At 41.9% G+C, this 24,024-nt stretch overlaps 1 protein-coding gene across 1 annotated transcript; it reads left to right on the top strand.

The window, feature by feature from the left end:
• Window positions 1–17,267: 17,267 nt before the first annotated feature.
• On the top strand, window positions 17,268–18,384 carry LOC115393107 (urotensin-2 receptor). Its single transcript, XM_075410426.1, is given in 2 exon segments — window positions 17,268–17,980; window positions 17,982–18,384. Coding segments are annotated over 2 exon segments (1,086 nt in total). The 3' UTR covers window positions 18,355–18,384.
• Window positions 18,385–24,024: the final 5,640 nt, after the last annotated feature.

Raw genomic sequence — 24,024 nt, 5'->3', positions numbered from 1 at the left:
CGCTCTTTTTCATGGAGGGGAATAGTAATGACACCAGGCTCGATACAACACAACCACTGGAAAACATCCAAGACGCACACGCGAAGAAAATAACACAATTTTTGTGGATATAGTCGTGGGCATTCATCCTGAAACTGCTCATTTATCTCATCTATAGATTGGTAAAGAGTAAAAATTCCAGAAGAAACTCAAGACTTGCATAAAGGTCTGTCTTTGCTATTCAATCTTTGCATTAGTGGGTGTCCTTTTGGATGGGATTAACCAGGATTTATCGCGATACATAAAGTAGCAGGGCCGCGGATGAGTTACGTCGTTGGCTCAATGATTAACTTACCGTTAAGGTCATGAGGGAGCTGGCAGCCAATATCCATCTCCTGGAAGAGTGATGGACCCCCCCCCACAGCTCAATAATTGCATGCACAGTCATGCTGCTGTATTTGCAGGAATAATTACTGCTACCATATATAGGCTGACATGAATGAATATTTATTGAGTGCGACGCCTGCTGATGGCCAATTGACAGTTAGTAGAGGGGATATCTTGTAAGGAACTGAAGCTGTGTGGTAGAATTGCAGAAATGGTTGTGGATAAATGAATAAGAGTTCAGGTTGAAGAAATTTACCTTGTTTCTGAAAGGTTGTGAACATAGCCGAGCATTAATACCTACAGGTGACAGGAATTGTTAGTTTGTTGCGGATTTTCCGTTTTGTCTCCTTTTAATTCAGCTCGGTAAACAAACTGAGATCCCAAAGAAAGACAGAGAGGTACTGACGAAGCGCTCGTAACAGAGACATCGCATTAATCTCCCCTCATTTACACCTCACGATGCGAACGGCCATGACAGCCTGGGCTTTGACCTCGTCAGAGCCCTGCAAGTCGCCGCTCCCCCCGTGGGGACGCACACCTGCACGCCGACGGCGCCACGTATTGCCTGGCTCTTCCGTGTTTATGCCTTTTTGATCACGCCTAATAACCCGTATCCCCTCTGAATTGGCAATAAGCTGTCAGGATAAGTACCCGCGCCACTTAAGCCTGCTTACATCCTTGATCTGACAATCCCCCGTTTCTCGTGTCTTTATCATTGATGTAGTAAAATTAAATGGTGAAACTCAGGTTTTCTAAATCCGTCATAATGAACTGCTAGCAAGCTCCTGTTAATATTCTAACCCTATAAGTCACATATCATTTTACCATATTCTTTTAAGATTGCGGCGTATCTGAGCAAGTAAAAGAAAGCAAGAATCACTGTGTTGCTAACAATATGCAACAATGAAGGGCAACAGTGGTTATAAAAGCTAGACAAATTTATTTTTTCTCTGAAAAGCTACCTGAAAAAGATTCCGTGCATTCAAACCCTGCTTTAGATGCCCCCGCTGATGAACTTTTATTGTGCAAATGTATGAATGAACCACATAGCGCATAAAATATCCCCTGACAAATTGCGTGGATTAAATGCCAGAGTGAGCACGGCACATTAGGTAGCAATTAGCATGTGATTTAGCACCTAGCCTCGGCGTCGCCATCTGCCTCTTTTTACCGGACAAGCTGCGTTTCCAGCTAATAAACTCGAGTTACCGCTGCATTCGTGACAGTTCTGCTCATAAACAACTTTGGTTCTCAATTATAGTAGATTCCCATCAGCGTTTTGCTTTCTTCTCTTCAGGTGAGTTGGCTTATGAAACACACCGTTGACATATTTTAACGCTGTTGCTCCATATTCATCAGGAACATCCTCTGGTGGTGGAGTATGACGTGACTTTTATCAGCTGCTGTCACTGACATGAGACCAACCTGTGACTTAAGAAAATCGAAATTAGTGTTCAGTGTTTCAGTACTTTTACAGACTCACTCAAAGGTATAGAAGTGGACGTCTTTTTCCTGTATTCAGCCAACATGATGCCAGTGAGCTCCTTTCTATCAATCTCTTTATTTCTCCCATACTTTCATTTAAACTTCCGTCTCTGGTGACGGAGGAATCAGTCATTCCTTTCCTTTATTCATCGAGGTCCTGCTGCTCAGCGATGGATCTCTGACACACATTAATGACGTTTGACGGATCCCTTGATGCGCAACATTAAGCACCTCCGGCGTCTTCACGTCAGCTTCATGATGGATGGCTCTGGGAGGCGGTGTGGGAGAGTTTCATGTATCGATGGGTTGATACTTTACAGTATGGATTACAAAATGTGTGTCTGCATCGTGTGTGTACCATAGCGGATGTACACAATACTAAAATGTATATGTGCGTATTTGTATAGTGTGCATACTAACTAACTTCTGGCTTTTATGTGGGAAATTATGACTTTTTTAAAGTGATTTTACAAATGCAAACTTAATGCTATAAAATCTTAAGTTCACAAAAAATAATTTATTTGTTTTTCTTCGTCTCTGAGGGGAAAAAAACGTTCTTTTTTACTAAAACTGAATTAATCATCTTTCTTTCTAACTGCTGCATCATAAAGGAGAGAACACGACAACTGCATCTGCTCACAAAACTTAGTGATTCATGTGAAATGCCTTCTTTCTCTGAAGTTTTGTCTCGCTGTCTCTCTCTCTCTCTCTCTCTCTCTCTCTCTCTCTCGCTGTTTCTACAACAGCCCAGCTTTGCTTTACATTTGCATGTGTATGTTCTCTTTGTCCCCACCTGACCCTCAGATTCACGAGTGGAATTTTAATAGAGGTGAAGAACCGAGCTGCAGACACAACGGACATCTCCAAACAGCTCGCATGAAATACTTTGATACTTCATCATGGACATATTTTTCAACTGACTAAGAAGAAAATAAAGTCTTTGCATACCAGGGCTCTCCTTGACCGAGATCTAGAATTGCATATTTGTGCAAATAATCTGTGTTTGTTGTTGTGTGCGTTACACAGAGACTGGAACGTTCAACTTAATTCTGTTTAAACCCCGTCTGAATCCTGCTATTTGATGTCAATCATTGTGTCCGTCATAGCGTGAACATGCAATTCAGCACATTTTCACAAAGGTGCACCGCGCAAAACTTATCGGAGTGCGCACAGCTGACTTATTGTAGCGACATTACTCACGCTGTCATCGCTAAGTGCATCAGTGCGATGATTTATTCCCTCATTAATTCCCAGTGAAGCTACATCAGTTAGCTGCACAGAGGCGCTCCACAATCTGGGTGTTTTCAAAAGATTTGCAAACTAATGTCACGGAGAAGAAGGAGCAACCAAACGGTTAAAATAAGCCAACGTGTTTGTTACTTTTTCAGTTGTTCTGAGTGCCGTAGTCATGTTAAACGGACACACAAAATGCAGCAAAAAGTGTCACGTTTTCAAATGAAAAGGTCATGTTAACAGGTTCTCCCACTGCAGCCAGAATCTTCCTCTAAACCGGAGCAGAGTTCATGGAGGTGACGTTCTCTTCATGTTGGTCCTGTGATGAACTTGTCGCCTGTTGACCGGGAGTCACACTGTCCATTCTTTGTCTGGCCGGATACCCGTGACGCACTCTGGAAAAGTGGAAGTAGATAGATGGATAGATAGATAAAACTTTATTAATCTCCCAAGGGAGAAATTCCGGTGTCCAGCAGCACACAGATCATGCAAATAATAAATAACAGCAGTACATAAATACAAGTGCTCGGATTGTACTTAGTTTGGCTCAGGCACATCTGTAATACAGCCTGATTGCTGAGGGGATGAACGACCTCTTGAAGCGCTCAGTTCTGCAGCGCAATGACAGGAGCCTGTTACTCCGCTCACTTTTTTTGAGCTGCAACTGTGTCGTGCAGTGGATGTTTGGAGTTCCTCAAGATACTCTGCATTAGAGCCCCCATCCTCCTCTCCAAGACTGCTCCAACAGAGTCCACCTCCTCCCCATCACAGACACACACCTCCTGATCAGTCTGTCCAGCCGATTGCTGTCTCTTTTTGTCATACTGCTACCCCAACAGACAACCCAAGAAGATAGGTGGATATTTTCAAGCCACTCAGCTCCAGACAGCAACGATTTTTCTTTCATCATGGTTGTTTGAAGGAAGCCTGCCACACGGTTCAGTCCAGTCTCAGTCATCAAAACTCTAAGCTGAAGGGTTCACAGGAGTGTTAATACTTCCTGTCACTGCTGTGCGGCATTCAGGTAGAGTGACGAGTTCACCGACGCTCTCAATCAAACAGAGACACTTCTGTCAAAGTCACATCAGAGGTATGTTACCAAGCTTTCAGGATTTATTGCTCATCCGCCTGCAAATGTTTTGTCAGGATTTAAATGAACAGGATTTACAATGCTCTCCGAGTTTGAAAGGTTTGCGTTACGAATGCAGCTTTTTGGGGTTCGCCTCTCGCTGGGCTCTCTCAGTGTGTCGACTCCGACTGAAGGCTCCATCGCTCGTCCTGCATTGATTTCACGGCAGGGTGGACATGTGCTGTGGAGAGCTCGGGTGGGCCGAGGTGCTGGCGCTACTTCTTTCTGATACACAAGTCAAATAAACAGAATGAGATCGGTTCTGCTATGTATTCACAACACATGAAGAGCATGTGTCCATTACAGCAGCTTGGTGATTCTGACATACATTCATAAAACGTTTTTCTATAAGCGTAGCCTGTTGTCGACATTTCTAAAGGCCAGAAACACAATCATTTATGAATCAATATGAAACAATATGAATCAAACACAATTCCTTCTCCACTTTAGTGAACAATGCTGCAGGGAAACAGCAAGCGACACAAGGCAGAAGTGATATAAGGAATAAAGGAAAGTAGAGAATGAGTTAAGGGTCAGAGGAACACAACAGCCTCAGATGACTGCTCAGAGTCTGGAGAAGAAAGATTCGAGGACAAACTTCATCAGATACTCATCCAGCATTTTACAGACAGTTGCAACTTGCAGAACTGCATGATGTTCACACTTCAACTGAAGTCTGGAGGCGTTAAACTAAGCCTGGGGAGTAGATGAAGCAGCGAATGGGTAGATTTCGACTGGAGGGTTAGGGTTGGAAAACGTCACAGACAGGCCACAAAGTTTTTGAGTTCTAGTAGATGAAGTTGTGAGACGATGCTTTCAGATCATCTGTCCGTTGATAAAGAAATGCTGACAATGCATGCAGTGAATGGATTTCACTCATCTAGCACTTTTTTCCCTGATTTATTTGCTCTTAAAGTGCTTTACATTGTTTCCCACTCAGCTAAGATGCATGATGCTCAGTTCAACCGTTCGGGAGCGCTTTGGGATTCAGGTCCTGTTTACACCACGACATTTTAAGTGAAAACACATTATTTGGCTACTTTCCCCAGTTCCCCCAGGATTTAAATAATAACAAATGATCCTCATGATGTATTCTGGGCGGTGTCTTTTGCCCAGATTAAGGCTGGATTATTGTTTGATGTGATGCACAGGGGGCAGTGTATCGCAAACACGCATCTTCCTGTGAGTGGAGAGTGACTGCTCAAATCACGACCAGCATCTTCACCCCCAAAACCCCTTTTCCTTCTGAGTTCCTCACCTCCTTATCCTTACGTGAACCACAAAACCACTGCAGGCTCTGACTGAACTTCCTTTGGAAAATACATTAAAGAACCACAGCGTGTAATGGGCCTTTGTCTTTCAACATCAGGCACTAAATACGCACATTTTGTAGCCGTTCACGTTACATTAATCACTCTACAGCTCATTTTCCTCTTTGTCTTGTGCGCTGTGATCAAAAATGTCAAAGCGAAAATAAATCTCCAGATCTCGATCTGAAGTGAGCGCATTGATTCCATTAATATTCATTCCCTTCGAGTCAATATTCAGCAGAGCCTTATTTGGCTGCACTGGAAGCTCTGATCCATATGAATTGATCCGTTTGCATGTAATATTGTTGTGTGGTCTGTAGTGAGAACACGTATTTGTAAAGTGTCAGAATTGGATCCAATAATTGTCTCCTTTCCTCAGGAAGAAGTGATTATACTTTCGTGAAGTAAATCGACACGGTAGCTTCAAACAAAGTTCAAAAGGAAAGTTAATGTATTGATTACACATTAATATCCAAGCTGTCGAGAAACCCCGCTGCGAGACAAAAGACGTGAATGATCCAGTTTAATGAAAATACATCTTTTACCAAAGTCATCCAGGTGAGCAATGAGCACGCATTGTTTTAATTTTTTTTTTTTTTTTTTTCATTGGGAAGTAGGATAAAAATGACATAGCCATGAAAACAGCTGTAATGTCTTTAACACAGTAAAATTCAATGTTTCAAGTGAAAAGGGAAACTTCTCGGTGTCCATTTTAGACAATGGTGCTGAGAGTCACTGAAAACACAACTTTTTGAAGACGGTTCCCAACGTGGAGCTTTTCAACAACACTCTGACACTGGAAACGAGGGGAAATGTGACTTTTTTGAAAATGATCTGACTGTACAGCTGGCTGCCTTTCACATCATTAGCACAATCCATCGGGCAGTGAATGGCCAAACAACCACCAGCCAGCAAAAGAGTTAATTTATCTTATTTCATTCACACTGATGTGCTCACGATCTCATTTATAAGGTTCCGGGGGTAAATATGATTCGGGGCGGGGGTCTGCAGCTGATCCCAGCTGGCTGAAGCCAAAGGCTCCTCACTGTGTAATAACAGAAAGTTCCCACTCGAGGAGAAAGACCGAAAAGCCCCCTGCAGCAGCAGCAGCCAACAGTAGCTACCTATCGATCCTGACCTTTGAGAGCTGGATCGGGTCCAGTAGCTTGCACCATGGAAGAAGAACAAACACAGAACGGTGTGTCGTGGGGTGGTCTGTCCAGATGTTGAATACAGAAGAAAGCAGGTGAAGCTTGACGGGAAAACCACAGAGTGAGCTCCCAATGAGGATGTCAGGATGGAGAGAGGCAGCTCAAAGATCAATACAGGACATATGAGACGTTAAATATAGCAGAGCTACCAATTCATCAATAAAAACATTAAACTCCAGAGGGGTACTATTAAAAAACTGGGATTGTACAGAAGGTTTTAGTGAGTCAACGTTTACACGACATTTGAAGTGGAAACACATCGTTGTTGGGTTGTTTTTTTTTTTTCCATTTAAAACAATGTTTCGGCAACATTTTGAAAACAGTGTCGGTTTACACTGAAAATGACGTCGTTTTTATGTAGGACCACGATTTGCTGTCGCTGGGTATTTTTTTAATGATTCACACACACACAACGCGCGCACGGCGCGCGAACAGAGAAGAAACACTATAAACATCTGGCTGTGTGGATGGAGCCAGGCCATTTTCAAAAAAGGCAGAAGAATGTTGCCTCATTCACCCAACAGTTTTCTCTCAATGCCTGAAAAGAATTTTCTTTAGAGGAAACTGCTATGAACATTTCCATACACTCCATAATGTACTGAAGAGATTTCAACTTCATGAACCTGATATATTGGAAACACATTGAGAGACTGTGAACAAAAATCCATTCTGTGCTTTTTGTCTGTTTAACAGAGAAAAGCTCTTGTGTGTCACTGGAAATCTTTCACCTAAGGTATCCAAACGTGATCCCAGATAATATCCCTGACACCTTCATACAGTCTTGATTACATGACCGATATGAGTCTGGAGGACCCTTAACCTTGAACCAGCCTCGTCGGCAGCAGCACGAGCGAAGAACCACAACCCCAACCTCATGCTGGGATACACTCGCGGTCCCACGTGACCATGAACAGGACCTTGAGGCACAAGAAATCAATAGATTGCTGCATAATAACAGTCTGTATGACGGCAGCGCATAAGAAAATCAACAAAGTCAAAGTCACAGTGAGCTTCATTGTCAGCGGCGACTGCACATGCAAGACACAAGCTAGCATCGAAACACCGTGAATACGTCCAATACACAGCACAAAACAGGCAGCCTTGGAATGTTTTTTTTCCGTATATACGGAAAAAAAACAAGTAAGCGACAATGGTATATCTGAATAGGAAGCTCAGTAAAGACACGATTACTTGGAAAGTTTTTTTGTACTTAACAGCAGAAGACATAACCAACAACCTACTACTGACACCACTCATGATATTTTATTTACCTGCAACGTTTCCAATACACCCTCATGCTTTTCACCTCTTCCTGCAAACACACACTGCAGCATCTCTGATGTCTCCATGGGAAAGAGGAAAGACGCATCTAATCTGGAGGTTATATTCAGATAATGTGACTTCTTTCACCATTTCTACTCTTTTACAACACTTTTCGTGTCTGTTACATCCTGAACATTTTGCCTCTGGTCTAAGAATTCTAAGCTTGCAGGGGGATGAAACGGAGCTCGGCGTTTCCTCCGCAGACCCATCTCGGTACACACTGTACAGCCACCGCGGTTTCCTCAGGCACGTTCTCACACACATATAGATGTCGTGTTTCTTCCTTACGTCACTCGTCCTTCATTTACTTTATGTTCCCTGCTCCTCTTCCTCTGACCGGACACCCCGAGATTATGAGTCTCATTCCAGCCAAATCCCTCTCCATACGCAGTCAGACCTCTGCACATCCTTACATGGGAAACATAAACACGCTGCCTCCGCCGTAACTTGCATGTTGTGTCGAATGGAGCATTTGGCCATGAGATGGGCTGAGACGTTTCTCTCTGGGGTCAGAGGATTGGATTTTATCACGGCAGGATCTCTCCAGCATTACCGGTGGCAGTAACTGAGAGAAATGACCATCGAATACGAGTCCATGCCAAGAAAACCTAACTGAGTTTGCTCCGAAGATTAATAGGATGTTCGATGTTCTGAAGCTTTCTCCATAAATGATAAGTTGTCCCTGAGCTGAAGTTATATATATGAAGTTTTTAAACATCGGCACAGTGGGAATGTCTTTCAGGGAACCTGCCGCGGCGGCCATGTTTCCTCTCATAGGGATTAATGACCGTATCAATGTCCTTCTTTATCTGCTTCAATATAAATGCTGACTTGTGGACGGAGATGGACCGTAAATGCTTATGCTAACAGTGAAATCCACCCCATTTTTCCTCAGTGAGGACAGAGTGTTTAGTCGCCTTGAGACAAAGCATCACTCAAGTTTTGTTTTCTCTGGTTTCAGCGCAGCATCATCTATCGAAGGCAGACGGAGATTATTCTTCGATGCACTTTCTCAGCAGTCAAACTGCTATAAATACCGTGAAAGAACAAAAACAAGCCAGACCGGTGTGATCAAAGTTACTCAAGCTCAATCAATCTTTTTTGCTTTGTTTTGAGGATCAATGGGTTTATTTGAATTAAGGCCACTGCCTCTGAATGGAAGAGTAAAAAAAAAAACCAAACTTTTTTTTATCTCATAAAAATGCCTTATATGTTTGAAACTATTTTAAAATGTACGTATTCAAAAACTTGTGCAATTATTGTGGAATTTATTTATTTAAATTAAACATTTGACTGGCAATTTAAATTTGAGCCAGCCAGTATTATAAAACAGCAAGTGTTTCTCTCCCCTTGGAGGCTATTTGGAGGAACTACATACATAGTTGAATCTAAATATGATCAAGCATTAAGTGCAGAATAGCCCCATCACTTGTTTTGCCCTGTGATTTTATATCGTTTGAAGATGATTCCCCGAGAATTTTACTCAGTGTTGGATCGGAAAGGAAATTGTTGGTATCGAACATCACTAATCTGTTGGGTTTTCTCTGTGAAAGTGTCTAGAAGTGACTAAGTTGTAAATGCCACTGTATAAATAAAGCTGAATTGAAACGACATAAACCGTCCCTAATTTCACCTGTTACCCCATTTTCATAGCGTCGGTAAAAACCGACCACAGATATTCATTTGCACCAGCAGCATCAACAATCAACCTTCTATTAAGTACATTTTATACAACCTATTTTCTCTTTGCAGCGACCGGTTCTTTTTGGATGAGTTTTATGTTACTTTCTGAGAAACTTTCTGAGAAACTCCCCAGAGTTTCGCTCTGTGCCACCCATCTCGCCCCTTCTTGCCTTTTTTCCCCATCATTTTCTCTGCCCAACGCCGCCTGACTAATGACTGTTTTATTTCTGGCCCTGGCGCCGCTTTGAGGTTCTTTTTTAACAGTGAGGATGGATGGTACAGTATCGCAGGCCCATCTCGCAGCTCAATCACCCGTGAATGGATGAATCTGAGGACACCTACATTACTGGCTCGTGATCGCTGGCTCTGAACGTGATCATTGATTTGGGGAAAGAAGACAGGGCTGCGAGAGAAAAAGTCCACAAGAAAGACAATCAAAGGACAACTGCATCGATTCAGCGCGGGACGAAATGAAACGAATTCCAAACAGATTCATGTATCATTCACTTGATTTGTTAAAAAAAAAAAAAAGAAAAAAATCAATCAACCACAAATCAAACTTTAATGTGTTTAACTTTTAGAGGTTTTGTGACCTGAATTAACTGTTGAAAAACTACTGGCGTTGTGGGTGGCACGGTCTCTGGGTTAGAGTCCACTGCCCCTTTCCCACTGGCCAAAAACCTGTTTAAACCCGCTAATAATCGCTCCTCGCGGCAGCGGGAAATGGTTTAAGGCGGCATTTCGACCCGAGTCGACTGACCCTGCAAGCGACCCGGGTACTGCAGCTCATCACCCCCTTCCACCCTGACATGTCCCCGATACGTCCAGAAGAGGGCAGTGCCATTGCTGGTTGATGTTGGAAGTAAAATTTCAAATCCAAAAGTCCATGAATAGTTTGTTAAAATAAGTATTTATGTCCCAATTAATTCAGCTTTCAGCGTTTCAATTCAATTAGTATTAGAAATTTGGTCCGGGGGGGGATATTAAGTTTGCTTTATGTTTTCAACGTTGCCAATAAAGACGTCTACAAGCTGGTACACAGGAGATCAGAAGCTTTTCGAATCCTCTCAACAGTTGTTTGTTCTGTTCACTGGTACATGAGCTATATTGAGTAACACTGCCCCCCTGGCCACCAGTGTCATTACTGCTTTTGCTGCACTCCCAAGGTTAAAGCAATACTATCAACATTTTTGGCAAATTGGCCCATTTAGGGCAATTCCCTAGTCATTTAGAACAGCCTACTTACTTTTTTGTGAGGGCGAGCTGTTGTTTATTCAGCAGTGGGTCTGAGGAGAGCTTCACGGCGGACATAATGGAAGTGGACAGTACAGTTGCTTCACTCGTCAAACTCATCAAATACACAATCCAACAACCCCAAAATACTTTGGTGGACATGTTATAATACCCACATTCACTACGCTGTGAAATATTAATGCAAAATTACAAGATTGAGTGGTTTTTGTGAAGATTGCTAAGACGGAACTACTTACTAAACATGGCATCTGGGCGTTGTGATCTCAAAAGAAAAAGTAGTTCCCAGTATTTGCTTTAGTGTCGTAGTGCTACAATATTATTTGTAGGTGTTTCACAGTGTAATGAATGTGCGGATTATAACGTGTCCATCCGAGTGTTTTGGGGTTGTTGGATTGTGTATTTGATGAGTTTGACGAGGGAAGCAACTGTACCATCCACTTCCATTATGCCCGCCGTGAAGCTCTCCTCAGACCTACCGCTGAATAAACAACAGCTCGTCCTCACAAAAAAAGTAAGTAGGCTGTTCTAAATGACTAAGGAATTGCCCTAAATGGGCCAATTTGCCAAAATGTTGAAGTATCGCTTTAAAAGTGTACCGAAATGCAGAAATAATGACATTGTTCAATTGTGGGTTCTCCCCAAGAACTGTGTTTTTGATGTACTTCCTTCACCCAGATAGAAAAATCACAATTTTCTTTAATAAAACAGTTTGTTGTTTTTGTTTTTTTTCCCCTGTGAAGAAGCTGGGAACCATCTACCAGCTTCAGCAACACACACTCCAAAGACTCCAAAGAAGACAGTCGGCAGGAGAAGAATAAGAAGGTTAAAAACATTTGACAGTGGAACTGGAATGCTGCCGTCACAAGACACCATCCATCATGAACCCAGCAGGAGTCCATGAGTCCAGGAACGAAGGCCAAACAGGACGGTACGACTGAAAGAAGGGTGCAAAAAGGCAACAAGTCTCAGAGAAGCACCACAGTCTCTCTGGGAAAATGTTCAATGAAGACCAGAAAACACAATTCAGCACCTGTTTGTTTGTCTGCTAAAAGGGAGAAATGGGCTGTTTTTAAAGTTACCAGAAATAAATCCTTAATTTACTCAACCTGCAGACCTTTGGGGAGGATTGAAATCTGCCACGTCTTAATGAATTCCTGTGAAAAACAACTCGAACGCACCTCGATGGAAAAATGTCAGAAATTAAATGCATGAGGAAGTTTGTGGCAGATGCAAGAAGCTTCCCCTAAATTAAAAGCAACTGTTTGAAGGCTGCTGCCAAGTATAAACTTTGAGATGGAAAATTCTTTTAATCTGACTTTTACAATAATTTTTTTCTTCCTGTTCGTAGTTTCAGATAGTTTATAAAACTCTTCAGAAAACAAAAAAAAGTGATTCCCTTACATTAATTAGTGAAGATATTCTGATTCTTCTGCACGATCGAGCATTGCACATAAGAATGAAAATTCCAGGGTAACATCAAATCATTTTAACAGTAGTTGGAATAATAAAGGTTGGAAACACAACCAAAGTCGTTCTTCCCCGATACGTTGCTGCTCAGAGAACATCTGTGCCTTAAAGCCTTCTTTGTAGCCAAAAAGTGTTTATTGAAAAGTCTGAGCTTTACTGAAAATGAAGCGTCTGCAGAGTTTTAATAGAGACGCTGCTGTTTTTACATTTATCTTCCTAAAGAAGGACGTTTCTCTGTGCTCATGACGAAGAAATGAGGGACCGTATGCGAGTGTCTTCATGACCTGACAGTCGATACTTTGAGGAGAACCTCATGTGCACATGTGCTGTAAATTACCTGCAAAGCAACAAGTCACCTCACAGAACATAAACCTGTAAGTCATGTGTGGAAATATTACTTTAGTTGCATTCTTTTGCATGATGAAAGCTCTTTGATGACAGCCACAGTATACAATGTCACTTTTGTCACATTATTATATTTTCAATGAGTGGGATTTAGTATTTTTGAGAATTATTCATCCATTTCACTTTTGTGAAGTCAATCACAGGATACACAGTCACTTAAACACCTTCAAATCCATGTTTTTAGAGCAAAGGTGTGAAGTTCATTTCAGTTTTGGGGCCACATGATACCCCGTCTTCTCTTCAATGCCATAATGACCTTTATATGTAAACTTTTTTTTTGTTTTCGTACTGTATATGTGATGAAAACGTCAATATTTTTGCAAAGCCAAACAATCATTGCTGCAAATGACTCCAATCTCAACATTAAGCCAATTTTAATGATACTTTCTGGTGCAAAATTCATTGATATGTCCAGTAAAACTTCCACAGGTGTTGCTTCATGTTTTACAGACTCACCCTGGCAGCATGGCTTTGAGGATAATGCTAGTTTGCATTGAGGTAATCTTTATGGGCAGCATCACCGACGTCTCAGTGCTGTGTCGTGTGTCTGCTGCTCATCAGAAATGTGTTTAAAGAAGTTGTAAAAATGAATGTCTTTGAATTTTTTATCATTTTTTTTCTTCCTCAGTTTGGCTGCCAGATTGGAGCCTCTTGCAGGCCGATATTGGGCCACGGGTCTTATGTTTGACACCCTCATCTCAGACTTCGGAAGAAAAGTGGAAGGATTAACTTTTGAAAAGGAAGATAACTCTCAGGCTTGGCTTTGGAGAAGTGGACACTGATCTTGAAGACCAGAGCTCTTTTCTTCCTTCTGTCTTTTTTTCTTTTCCCAAGGCAAAACCAAAACCCCAAAAACTCAAAGATCAAGGGAGCGTGAACCACAGAGACACCGGCACAAAACACAGCCAGACCGCAAACAGAACACAGAAGACGAGGCCAATATAAAACACACTCAGCAGGTGAAGACAATCAGAGCAACAAGCCTGAAACCTGAACCACACAGATAATAAAACCTAATTTGTTTGACATGTACAGAACTGTATTTTAAGTTGTATGCATAAAAGTTTCATACCTGCAAATAAAGCCCCGTTTATGCGAAATTACTGCATGAAAACAGGAACTTTCTTTAATTTTTTTTTCCTGCTGGATTTTTGTAATTTTAACAGTTTGACTTTTTTAGCTCTTTGTTAAATCAGTTGTTTTAGCTAATTTTCAATCTTTTTTTTTTTAATTTGTGTCTCATAATTTCAACACTTTAAGCATGTTTTTGACTGGTTGATATCATCTGTCTTTTTAGCCAGGAGATGACAGCCATCTGTGAAGTAAGTCATGAATGCACTTAAATAAAAATAAATAATAAAGCAGTTGATATACATATTCTTTTCCAGGCTGCCACTCCGGGTTGCAGATCTGTAGACTCCAACAGATGGCGCTGAAAACATTTTCTGACAGAAATAATTAGTTCGACAGTCCAGCAGCCTTGAGAATCCAAACTGCACCAGGCAAAAATAACTTCAACCGAAGTGACGCTTTAGAGGTGCAGTAAAATTATATAATACCACCTCTGTGCATTTTAGTTTTTATCCTGTCCTCTCTTTATTATTATTATTTTGTTCAGTCATACAACGACGAGGAAATTGATTGATGCTTTGAATATATATTAAAATAAAGACATATTTGAGCGCAAAAAAAGTGCAAAAGTTCCTTTTCAAACAAACGTCAGCAGCTTGGAGAATGTATTATATCAATGAAGAGACAAATGTTTGGCAGACTGTCAGTTATGTTCTGCCAAAACATCAAGAAAAGGCAAAAGTTAGTTCCATCAGAAATATCATAACATTCTCCTGACGGTAAATGGCTGAACCACCTGTTATTGTTTCACGGTTTGATATTGTTTTGAAGGAGGAACGATGGGTTTTACATTGAAATGTTGTCATGTTAACGCGGCCTGAGCGTGGTTTAGTGCAGTCCACAATCACTCGATTGTTTCAAGTTCATAAAAAGTCCACTCAGGTTGTCTCCTGCTTTCTTTTGTTTGGAAAATGATTTGCTCCTGAAACAAGCCGAACCATTCATTAAGCTGCTGCATCCACCATTGTATTACTGCAACCCCTGCCTGCACGGTGCATATTAATCAAGTTAAACATTTGGATTTTACCTTCACGCTTGAGGAGAAGTTAGAGCTCATCTTTAATTTGTGAGGCTCACTTTGGCATTCCTCCAACCATAATGAGGCCATAATAAAGAAAGCTCACTCCCACCTGTAGAGTAAAGAAAGAATCAGTGTGTTATTATCTGAACAGGACTCAGCTGAATTGGTCTTCTGATCATAAATAATTCAAAGCAGTGCAGCTGGAGTCTTCACAAACACAAACAGGACTGCTGGAGTCCTCAGGTCTTTCTTCTGACTTCCTGTCTCTGGATGATTCAGGCCTGGAAAACGTGCCTGATCTCCTCTCGTGTTGTGAATCACGGAGTCAGGCTGAAGACTTTTCTATTTAATGAAGCTGCAGTCGGGGCTGGTTCAGGCCGCCGTGGACCGTTTTCTAGTGAAGCTGAAGGTTCAGACTGCCGGGAGACGGACTCTGACCTTCTCTCCTTTCTCACTCACCACGTATTACCGTTACAGGTCGCTACCTGTCCCCCTCCTGTCGTCCTTCCTGCAGGATCTCTGGAACCGACTAGAACAGCAGAAACTCTCCTCCTCTGAGTCTGGATCTGCAGGTTTCTTCCCGTTAAAAGGACGTTTTTCCTTTCCACCGTCTCCTCTGCTTGCTCATGTGAAATTGTTGCTTTTTCTCTGTCAAAGTGCTTTGAATTGGCTGTGAGGTATTTGGTGCTATAGAAATAAATGGCATTAAATTGACTCTGGATCAAACCTGCTTTCTGTTCCCAGCCATAATCAAACATGTAGAAGCTGCTTTTTTAAGCATCAGCTACTTGGAGGAAGCGGCCACAGACTCTCTTAAAAGACGGATGAAGGCTTTTCCTCTCAGAGCTGCCTTTCAGTGAAAATGTGCTCATTTTCTCTTCTTTCCTTGTTTTACTGGTTTTACACATTGAGTTTGTTCTTAATAATTTTTTCATAATCTTCCACGTTCATAATCTTCCATATTCTCAATCCCAGCTGAATATACAGCGGATAATCCACACACAGAGACACACTCACTCACTCACTCACTCACTGGCAAAAAATCCACACATGCACAGGTAGAACATGCAAACCAGGGGCCTTTATTGTGCGGCAAAAGTGTTAACCACTACACCGCTCACTTTACTTTTCCCGTAGGTCTGATTTAAAACTTTCTTGCCCACTGCTGGAGTCACACAACAATAAAGCATTTGGCATCAACTGTACACTATTCATGCTGCTGCTTCTTACTCCTATTTTATTATTTGTATACAAACATTTCTTTACCTATTCTTTACCTTCTTTAATTCCATTTATCTTAATAAAACTTTCACTTTATTTATTCTCCTATGTGTTTCTTTATAACCATGTTTTAATATATTTGCTTTATTCCCTTGCAAAGTACTATAAATTGTGTCTAGTGGTCTAGAAATAGAATAGCTAATTCCTGCCACTGTCTGTGGGCAGCAGAGAGAGATCTTTATTGTACTTTGATATGTACACCATAATAATCTGAGTACTTTTTGTTAACTAACACTATCTCGCATGTAAGTTAAGGCAGAGGGAAAACCTTATTGACTTTAGCAGATATTTTGAAATGACACTTATTTGACACCGATGGTTTAAACACAGACGTTAATAATAAACCTGCTAAAGAAAAAGACTGCTCGGCCATTAAAAGAGCCATTTTCCCACATTGTCCCACTCCTTAATAATTTGCGCTGAACTCTGAGTGCTTATTCGTGTCACCATAATCTTGAAGAGACGTGGGGAGGATAGTATGGAGCTTATAGCTGCCTTCGCTTGAAAAGAGGGCTGACGCTTTGACCTCTTTCCTTATCGTCTGCTGGAAGAAATGAAAATCACACGGGGTGGGAGGGGGGGGGGGGCTGCAAGCGGCTCTGACATTAATTAATCCTGCAGCTCTGTGCGTAATACGCGCTCTTTATGTGGCTGCTGTCGGCGCGTCTCGGTGCTTTTGTTGCATCAGGTGCGCTCTCGATGGAAACTTTTTTTTTTTTTTAATATCAATCATCTTTGCGTAAAGACGCACGTCCAAATACTGGAATAAAAAAGAAAAATAGTTTAGCTGTCTTCCAGTCTGTTCCTCCTCATTTGCGCGTGAGGATCCTCCACCTGCTCCCGCTGTCCTGTGCAGGTTTCATACAAACTCCTCGCGGCGCTGACGTCAGGAGCAAAGAGCAGCGGCGCTCCTCGCGCATCGGCGACACAAACACAACCTGCGCCGGTGCGCACGGAGCCACATCGACATGAGCAACAGGACTCTGGCGGCGAGCACGGGTCCGCCGCGGGTCGGCGGAGGCGGCTCCGGAGCCGCGGACCACGAGCTCGTCATCACCTCCACTTTCGGGACGCTCCTGTCCGTCGTCTACGTGATCGGGGTGTCCGGGAACGTGTACACGCTCGTGGTGATGTGCCACACGATCCGCTTCGCCACCTCCATGTACATCTCCATCATCAACCTGGCGCTGGCCGACCTGCTCTACCTCTCCACCATCCCCTTCGTGGTGTCCACCTACTTCCTGAAGGACTGGTACTTCGGGGACGTGGGCTGCCGCATCCTGCTCAGCCTGGACCTGCTCACCATGCACGCCAGCATCTTCACGCTCACCGTCATGTGCTCGGAGCGCTACCTGGCCGTCACCAAGCCGCTGGACACGGTCAGGCGCTCCAAGAGTTACCGCAAAGCGCTGGCGTGGGGCGTGTGGCTGCTGTCCCTGGTGCTCACCGTGCCCATGATGGTCATGGTGGCGCAGACCACCAAGAACACCCCCGACGGGGGAGTCAAGAGGATGTGCGCGCCCACCTGGGCGCCCTTGGCTTACAAAGTGTACGTGACCGTCCTGTTCGGCACCAGCATCATGGCCCCGGGGCTCATCATCGGGTACCTGTACGTTAAGTTGGCGCGCACTTACTTGGAGTCCCAGCGCAACTCCGTGATCAGCAACGGGGGGAAGCGCTCCCCAAGCAGAAGTGCTGATCATGATCTTCACCATCGTGCTGGTGTTCTGGGCGTGCTTCCTGCCCTTCTGGATCTGGCAGCTGCTGCCCCTGTACCACACCAAGCCGCTGAGCCTCGCCTCGCAGACGCACACCTGCATCAACTACCTGGTGGCGAGTCTCACCTACAGCAACAGCTGCATCAACCCCTTCCTCTACACCCTGCTCACCAAGAACTACCGGGAGTACCTGAAGAACAGGCACCGGAGCTTCTACAGGTACACGTCCTCCTTCAAGCAGCGGCCGCCCAGCATCTACTCCTGGGGCAAGTCCGCGTCCTCCAGCAACCAGTTCGAGTTCACCTCCGAGACGCTGGTCATGGGTCCGCTGAAGTGACCGGGTGTGAGGAAGATGTTGGGAGAAGAGGAGCAAATAGGTGGGTGACAGTCTGCCCTCCTCCCGCACGCACAGGCCGGTGTGAGCCCGTGCGTAATGCGTGCGTAAAATGTGCGCACAGGTGGGCCAAACGCGGAAAACTTCCAGTTTTACCACAATGGTTTAAAAAAAAAAAAAAAAAAAAGAAGAAGTGAAGTGAGTAGTGGAGAGCAGAAACACACCGGGCTGTTTTAAATGCAATACTTTAATATTTTTGTAAACCTTTCTGACTTTGAAAACTAAGTGATTTACTTTCACTTAATGAACTCAGAGAAGATCATGCTTAGAAGGTACCAAAGTCAGTGTGTGATGCTTTAATGGAATTACATTGCCTCAAATTAAGCCTTGAAATTCATTTCATATTTGATCCTTTGTTTCTATCACTTTACATAGTTTCAGACTTGTTGCTCATTAGCCATGTGTTGATTTTAATAAACAAATGAACATTTAAATCCCAGTCAGAGCATGAAGACAGTCTGGATATGTGCATTTGTAGGAATAATTGCCAACTTTTATGTGACAAAATTTGTTGAAAGTAACTAAATTGACCATAACAACATGTATTTAATCCATTTTATCAAAACAAAAACCTCTCTAAACCATTTTCTCTGTGGATTTTTCAAAGATTGTCAGAACACTATTGAGCAAAATCATTCAATGTGTTGTTAGTATGGCTTACTGGACTCACATATCTTGAATTGGCCATACATTCACATGTATACATTTTATAAACAGTTTTCATCATAACTTTTTCTTCTGTAATCATTTTAAAACATTTGCTCAGTCATGCCATATTTAATTATATTCAGACTTTTGAAAGAAAAGTGGATGCTACAAAATGGGATCAATTCCCTGATAAAGGGCTAAAACAATCCAAAACAGTTAATTAGATTCAATCAGTGATTGGCATTTGCTATAAGAGAGTAATCCCTCTGGATTGGACCAGACAGATGAGAGGGTGGGAGTTCTGTCCATCACACTGATGTCCAGTCAGCAAGTGGTTCAAACATCTGTTGACACTGCTTCATGGCTTTTAAATCAAAGTATTCTGACTTTATAGTCAGAAAATAGTGAAATCTGCCTTTAAATGCTGAGAATATCATGAATTAGATGATCTGTTAGCAACAGTGGATTGTAATCTCCAGTACTGCACAATCCCCTGGTACTGAGGATTATGTGGTCTGATCTAATGAAGGGAGACACAGAGGATCACATCCAGTCTTCATAAACAGAGAATAATGGGTGTGCTGTAGATCTCACACGGTTGCTGGGAGGAGTTTATGCCGTACTGTTTGCAGACTTTATCAAAGAAGTGTCAAACATAAGGCCTGTGAAGCAGAACCAAGAGGCTTCAGTCCAGTCCGCCGAATCACCAAACAAATCGCAAGAGTTTTAGAGGAATAAATGATTTGTTTTTAACAGTTTTTTTTAAAGAGTAGAGAACACAACATAAAAAAACATGCATAATGCAACAGCCATAGGAGACGTTTTTGGATATTTCACAAGCTTTTGCTCCAGAAGACGTCATTTAAATTGGCTTTACGTTGAGGCCGTCGTCATTTTCTGGAGTAATTGTTTGGTTTTGTGAAAATATAAACAAATTCATCATGTATACTATTCGCTCCAACTTTAAAACAAAAACCTTTACAGTTTTAAACACTCCAGTATGTTTGATGGCTTCCCTCAACAATGCTGTTCTTGTTCTTGTGCGGGCCTCTGGGCACAGTCCAATCACTGCGCGGTAAACACGAGCAAATACATGAAGAAGTGATGCAGTTTCCAGCAGACGGCATCAAAGCTCTTATTTAAACTCGGCCCCAGCTGCCCTCTTTGTGGTCCTGCGGATGAATCCCAAAAATATTGGTGCCTCTGAGCCACTGCAACAATATTTCATTTTGATGTTGTCTAAAGGACAAATAAAGTCCCCCTCTCTCTGTCTCTCTCTCTCTCTGCAGATTAAATTTAATCCCTTGTCAGATTTGTTGTCACCTAAATTGACACTGACAAGTAATTTCAGCGCTTGGTGGCTGTTATTAGAGTGATGTAGAAAAATGACACTGAAAAGTACAGTGTGGCTTCAATATGCATCAAACTTTTTATCCCACTGCAGCCTCTGATGGCTTAAAAAGATTATTATTTCCCACAACAGCATGAAGTTTATACATTACACAGTTAATGATAATTGATTTGTAAAGTGTTGCTTTAAAAATTACTTTAATACTCTGAATGCTCTCTGTGAAAAAATAAAATTGGTCCCATCATTGCTGATTATCTGCATGTCTAATGAACCAAATTAGCATAATCAAATGATGGACAGGGAACTTTATTCATTATGGGGGTTCTGTGGGGTCCTATGCTGCAAGTTCACTTTGTAACGTACTGTCACATCAGCTATTAATGCTAAGAATTATGTTTTTCCTCTGCGCTCCCACGAGGAGTAAAACAAGACTGGTGTTGAGTTGGATTATCTGATACAAGCCACATCTGGAATAGAATTATAGGAAAAAACCTGCATCCATCATGCACAATCTGAGAACTTTCATATTCTCTGTTCCAAAAATTCAGACAGTTCAGTGGCTGATCTGTTAGCAACTCTTTTTGATTATGATCGCTCGAAGCACCAAACGGAATCTCATTCATTGTATCTACTGAAGGCTTTTTGCTCGTGAGTTCATCTGCTGCAAAGCCGCAGGAGAGACAAACACGAGGCCCGTGGACTGAAACTGGCCTTGACCTTATAAAGTGTAAAAATAACAGTAGCACAATATAAATTTGACTTTTTCTATTCACTGGGGGATCGTACTGCTTTTGTAGGACTTACATATAACTTTTTTTTCAAAACATGTTGTACTTTCCATTGTTAATGTGTGTAGCATGTGTGAATGTGTGTGTGGTTTCATTACAAAACAACCAACAGCGCCTACTCCTGACCTTACATCCTCAATACATCATTTTCGGCGTTGCCATTTCCTGTTTCCCAGGCATCGTTTTCAAAGTGCAAAATCGATGAATTTTCATTAGGAATGTCGTGGAAATGTGGCCATAAGTTCATCACAGTGAAAGCTTCATCACTTTTCCCTCATCAGCACCAAAGGGTGAATCTGTAAAAATGTGCAAATTGCACCAATTGGAGGACTTTTTCTGCACCATGTATTGACTGTATTTTGCACAATTAACAATTTAGCATGTAAGTCAGTTTTTGCATTGAAACATACATTTATGTTAAGGAGTTATTTTGCTCTTCACTAAACATCAAACTGAATTAGTCGTCCTTTCACCAGGTAATGCCGTCCAAACAATCTCTGTACAGAACAGTTTGCATTGTAATATTATGTAAAACATCCAGGAAAAAAGGCTTTATCTGTCAGATTTCCTGTGATTATGAACATTATCCAAATGTTATCGAGTCTTGTGACATTTGCAAACTGATGCAGCAGGTAGGGGCAGACAGTGTGTTGTGTGGCAGCTTGGTGTGTGTGTGTAAGTATGCGTGTGTGTCAGATATCCCAAACTCATGCATTTATTCATCGTGGTGAATCTCTCCGTGCTGCAAAGACAGTCGTGTCTCTCCCACCTTCCCTGTCTTTTTACACGCCGCCGCCCTGCAGGAACCCCGCTGAACCTCGAATCTGATCCTGTCATTGGCTGCATACATCCGACATTCATGAGAGGCTCAGGAGAGATTTGTCAATTTCTCTTCTCCATTCATCCATCAGTGGGTGAGGAAGGAGAACCCCCCCCCCCCTCCCTTCACCCCCTGTCTGTCATTCTAATCCCAAAAGAGAAGTTAGACAGATGGCAGTAATGATTTTGAGTTTAACTGATCATTAAACGAGTGAAAATGTCACGATAAGTGCTCTTATATGAACACACCGATATGAGCGGAAAAATGAGAATCACTTACTTTGGGATTTTGACATTATAGATATATTTTAAAATAAAGCCAATAAACAAGAATAATCACATATTGCTAGAAACATTGGAAAACTGTGGGACCTGGTAGGCTTTATTTCCTTACTGCATAATATAGACAGTGATTTTAGATTTCTTCCTTTCCAAATCAATAAGAAACCAAAAAAGTGCTGAAAATGACTAAAACATTGAAAAAACAGGACACTGATCAGCCCTAGAACTGGTCACAGTCATGTGATCCCAACAAATTCTGATTCTCGTCGTTAGTTTTATAGCTTTTGATTTGACACTGCTCTTCTTCTTAGCGAACATATGATCACATTTTAGGTACAGCGAATGATATCCATCAAAAATGGTAAAGACTAAAGAAGAAAAGAGTAAAAGCTAAGTTTTAAATTGCTAAAACCAACATCTGTACAACTTAAACTTCATCTCAAAGTCCGAAAATAATGTATACGTTCAGCTGATAATGCAGGATTTGATGCAAATTTTTCAAAAGGTTACTCAACCAAGCTCAGGTTTTTGCCACGGAAACCTTCAGGGAACTAAATAACCACACTTTCTAATGCAAACGGAAACTAAAAGCTTGTGGTTTGAAAGAGCAGAGGGAAGATAAGACTATACATTTTGTCAGTCTTTGCAAAAACTGACCTTTACATGACAAAAACAGGCCATCAAATGCTGTCAGATCTGAATGACGAGTCTATCAGATCTCCACGAGTCTCCGAACCGTGGCTCTTAATCCCGCTGTAGCGGCTCCAGGAAGCTTTCACAAAGTAAACATCACTTTTTTCTATTTGCACATCAGACTCATTTTCAAAACTAGTTTTCTCTCCTGGCTAAAATTGCCTTGAAAAGTCCAAAGATCTAAAATGTCTAAACAGCTAAAATAGTAAATATGTCTAAAACTGCAAGCATGTCTCCAAAACAAAATAATCCAAACAGGAGAAATTGCTCAAAACAGCTATAATGGAAAAACTTCACTTTCAGCTGTTTAGGTTGTGTTAAGACTGTCATTTTGGTTGTTTGAGACAATTTTATCCATTTTATCCAGCCACTTTAAGCTTTGGAGCATTTTTTTTAATCAGCTGTTTACAGCAGTTTAAATCATTTTAGCCATTTTAGTTTCAAGCTGTTCTGGCATTTTCAGGTATCTCTACCATGTTCATTTCCTTGCGTTCACCACGAAGTGACTGGTTATAGCAAATAACGCTGAATTTGAGCAAAAAAGAGGAGAAAGCCCAATACGGAAGACGATTGGTTATAAAGCCTGACTCACAACAAAGACGATTTCGCCTAATAAAGTCCACAAATAAGAGTCGAGGAGGGCCAGCTCAAGAAATGTTGTCAAATATAATGACTCACACTGCACACATAACTCTTTTTCTTTCCTTTAACATTCATTAATGCGCTAAATGGACATGATGTGTTTTTTTGTGTATCTGTCAGACTAGATCGTCAATACGATTGGCCGGTAGATCAGACCCAAAGAGTCTTACAAGCACTGATTTCTCAAGCTGAGCTTTTAAGCTAAGGATAGTATAATTTTCTTGGTAACATCAAAGGGTGAGTTCACAAAAATCTCGAACTGAACTCTGCACTATTATAGGGTAATAGACATCCTTTGAAGCGTATACCACTGACTCTAGTAATCAATATGTCACACAAGCCACGCAACACAATCTGATCTTTCTTTACGTAGACAGGAACACTTTCTTT

The sequence above is a fragment of the Salarias fasciatus genome, chromosome 8 (genome assembly GCF_902148845.1).
Source record: "Salarias fasciatus chromosome 8, fSalaFa1.1, whole genome shotgun sequence".
In the NCBI taxonomy this organism is placed as follows: domain Eukaryota; kingdom Metazoa; phylum Chordata; class Actinopteri; order Blenniiformes; family Blenniidae; genus Salarias; species Salarias fasciatus.
Note: the sequence above shows the minus strand (reverse complement) of the source record. Positions and strands in the feature narration are given on the sequence as shown.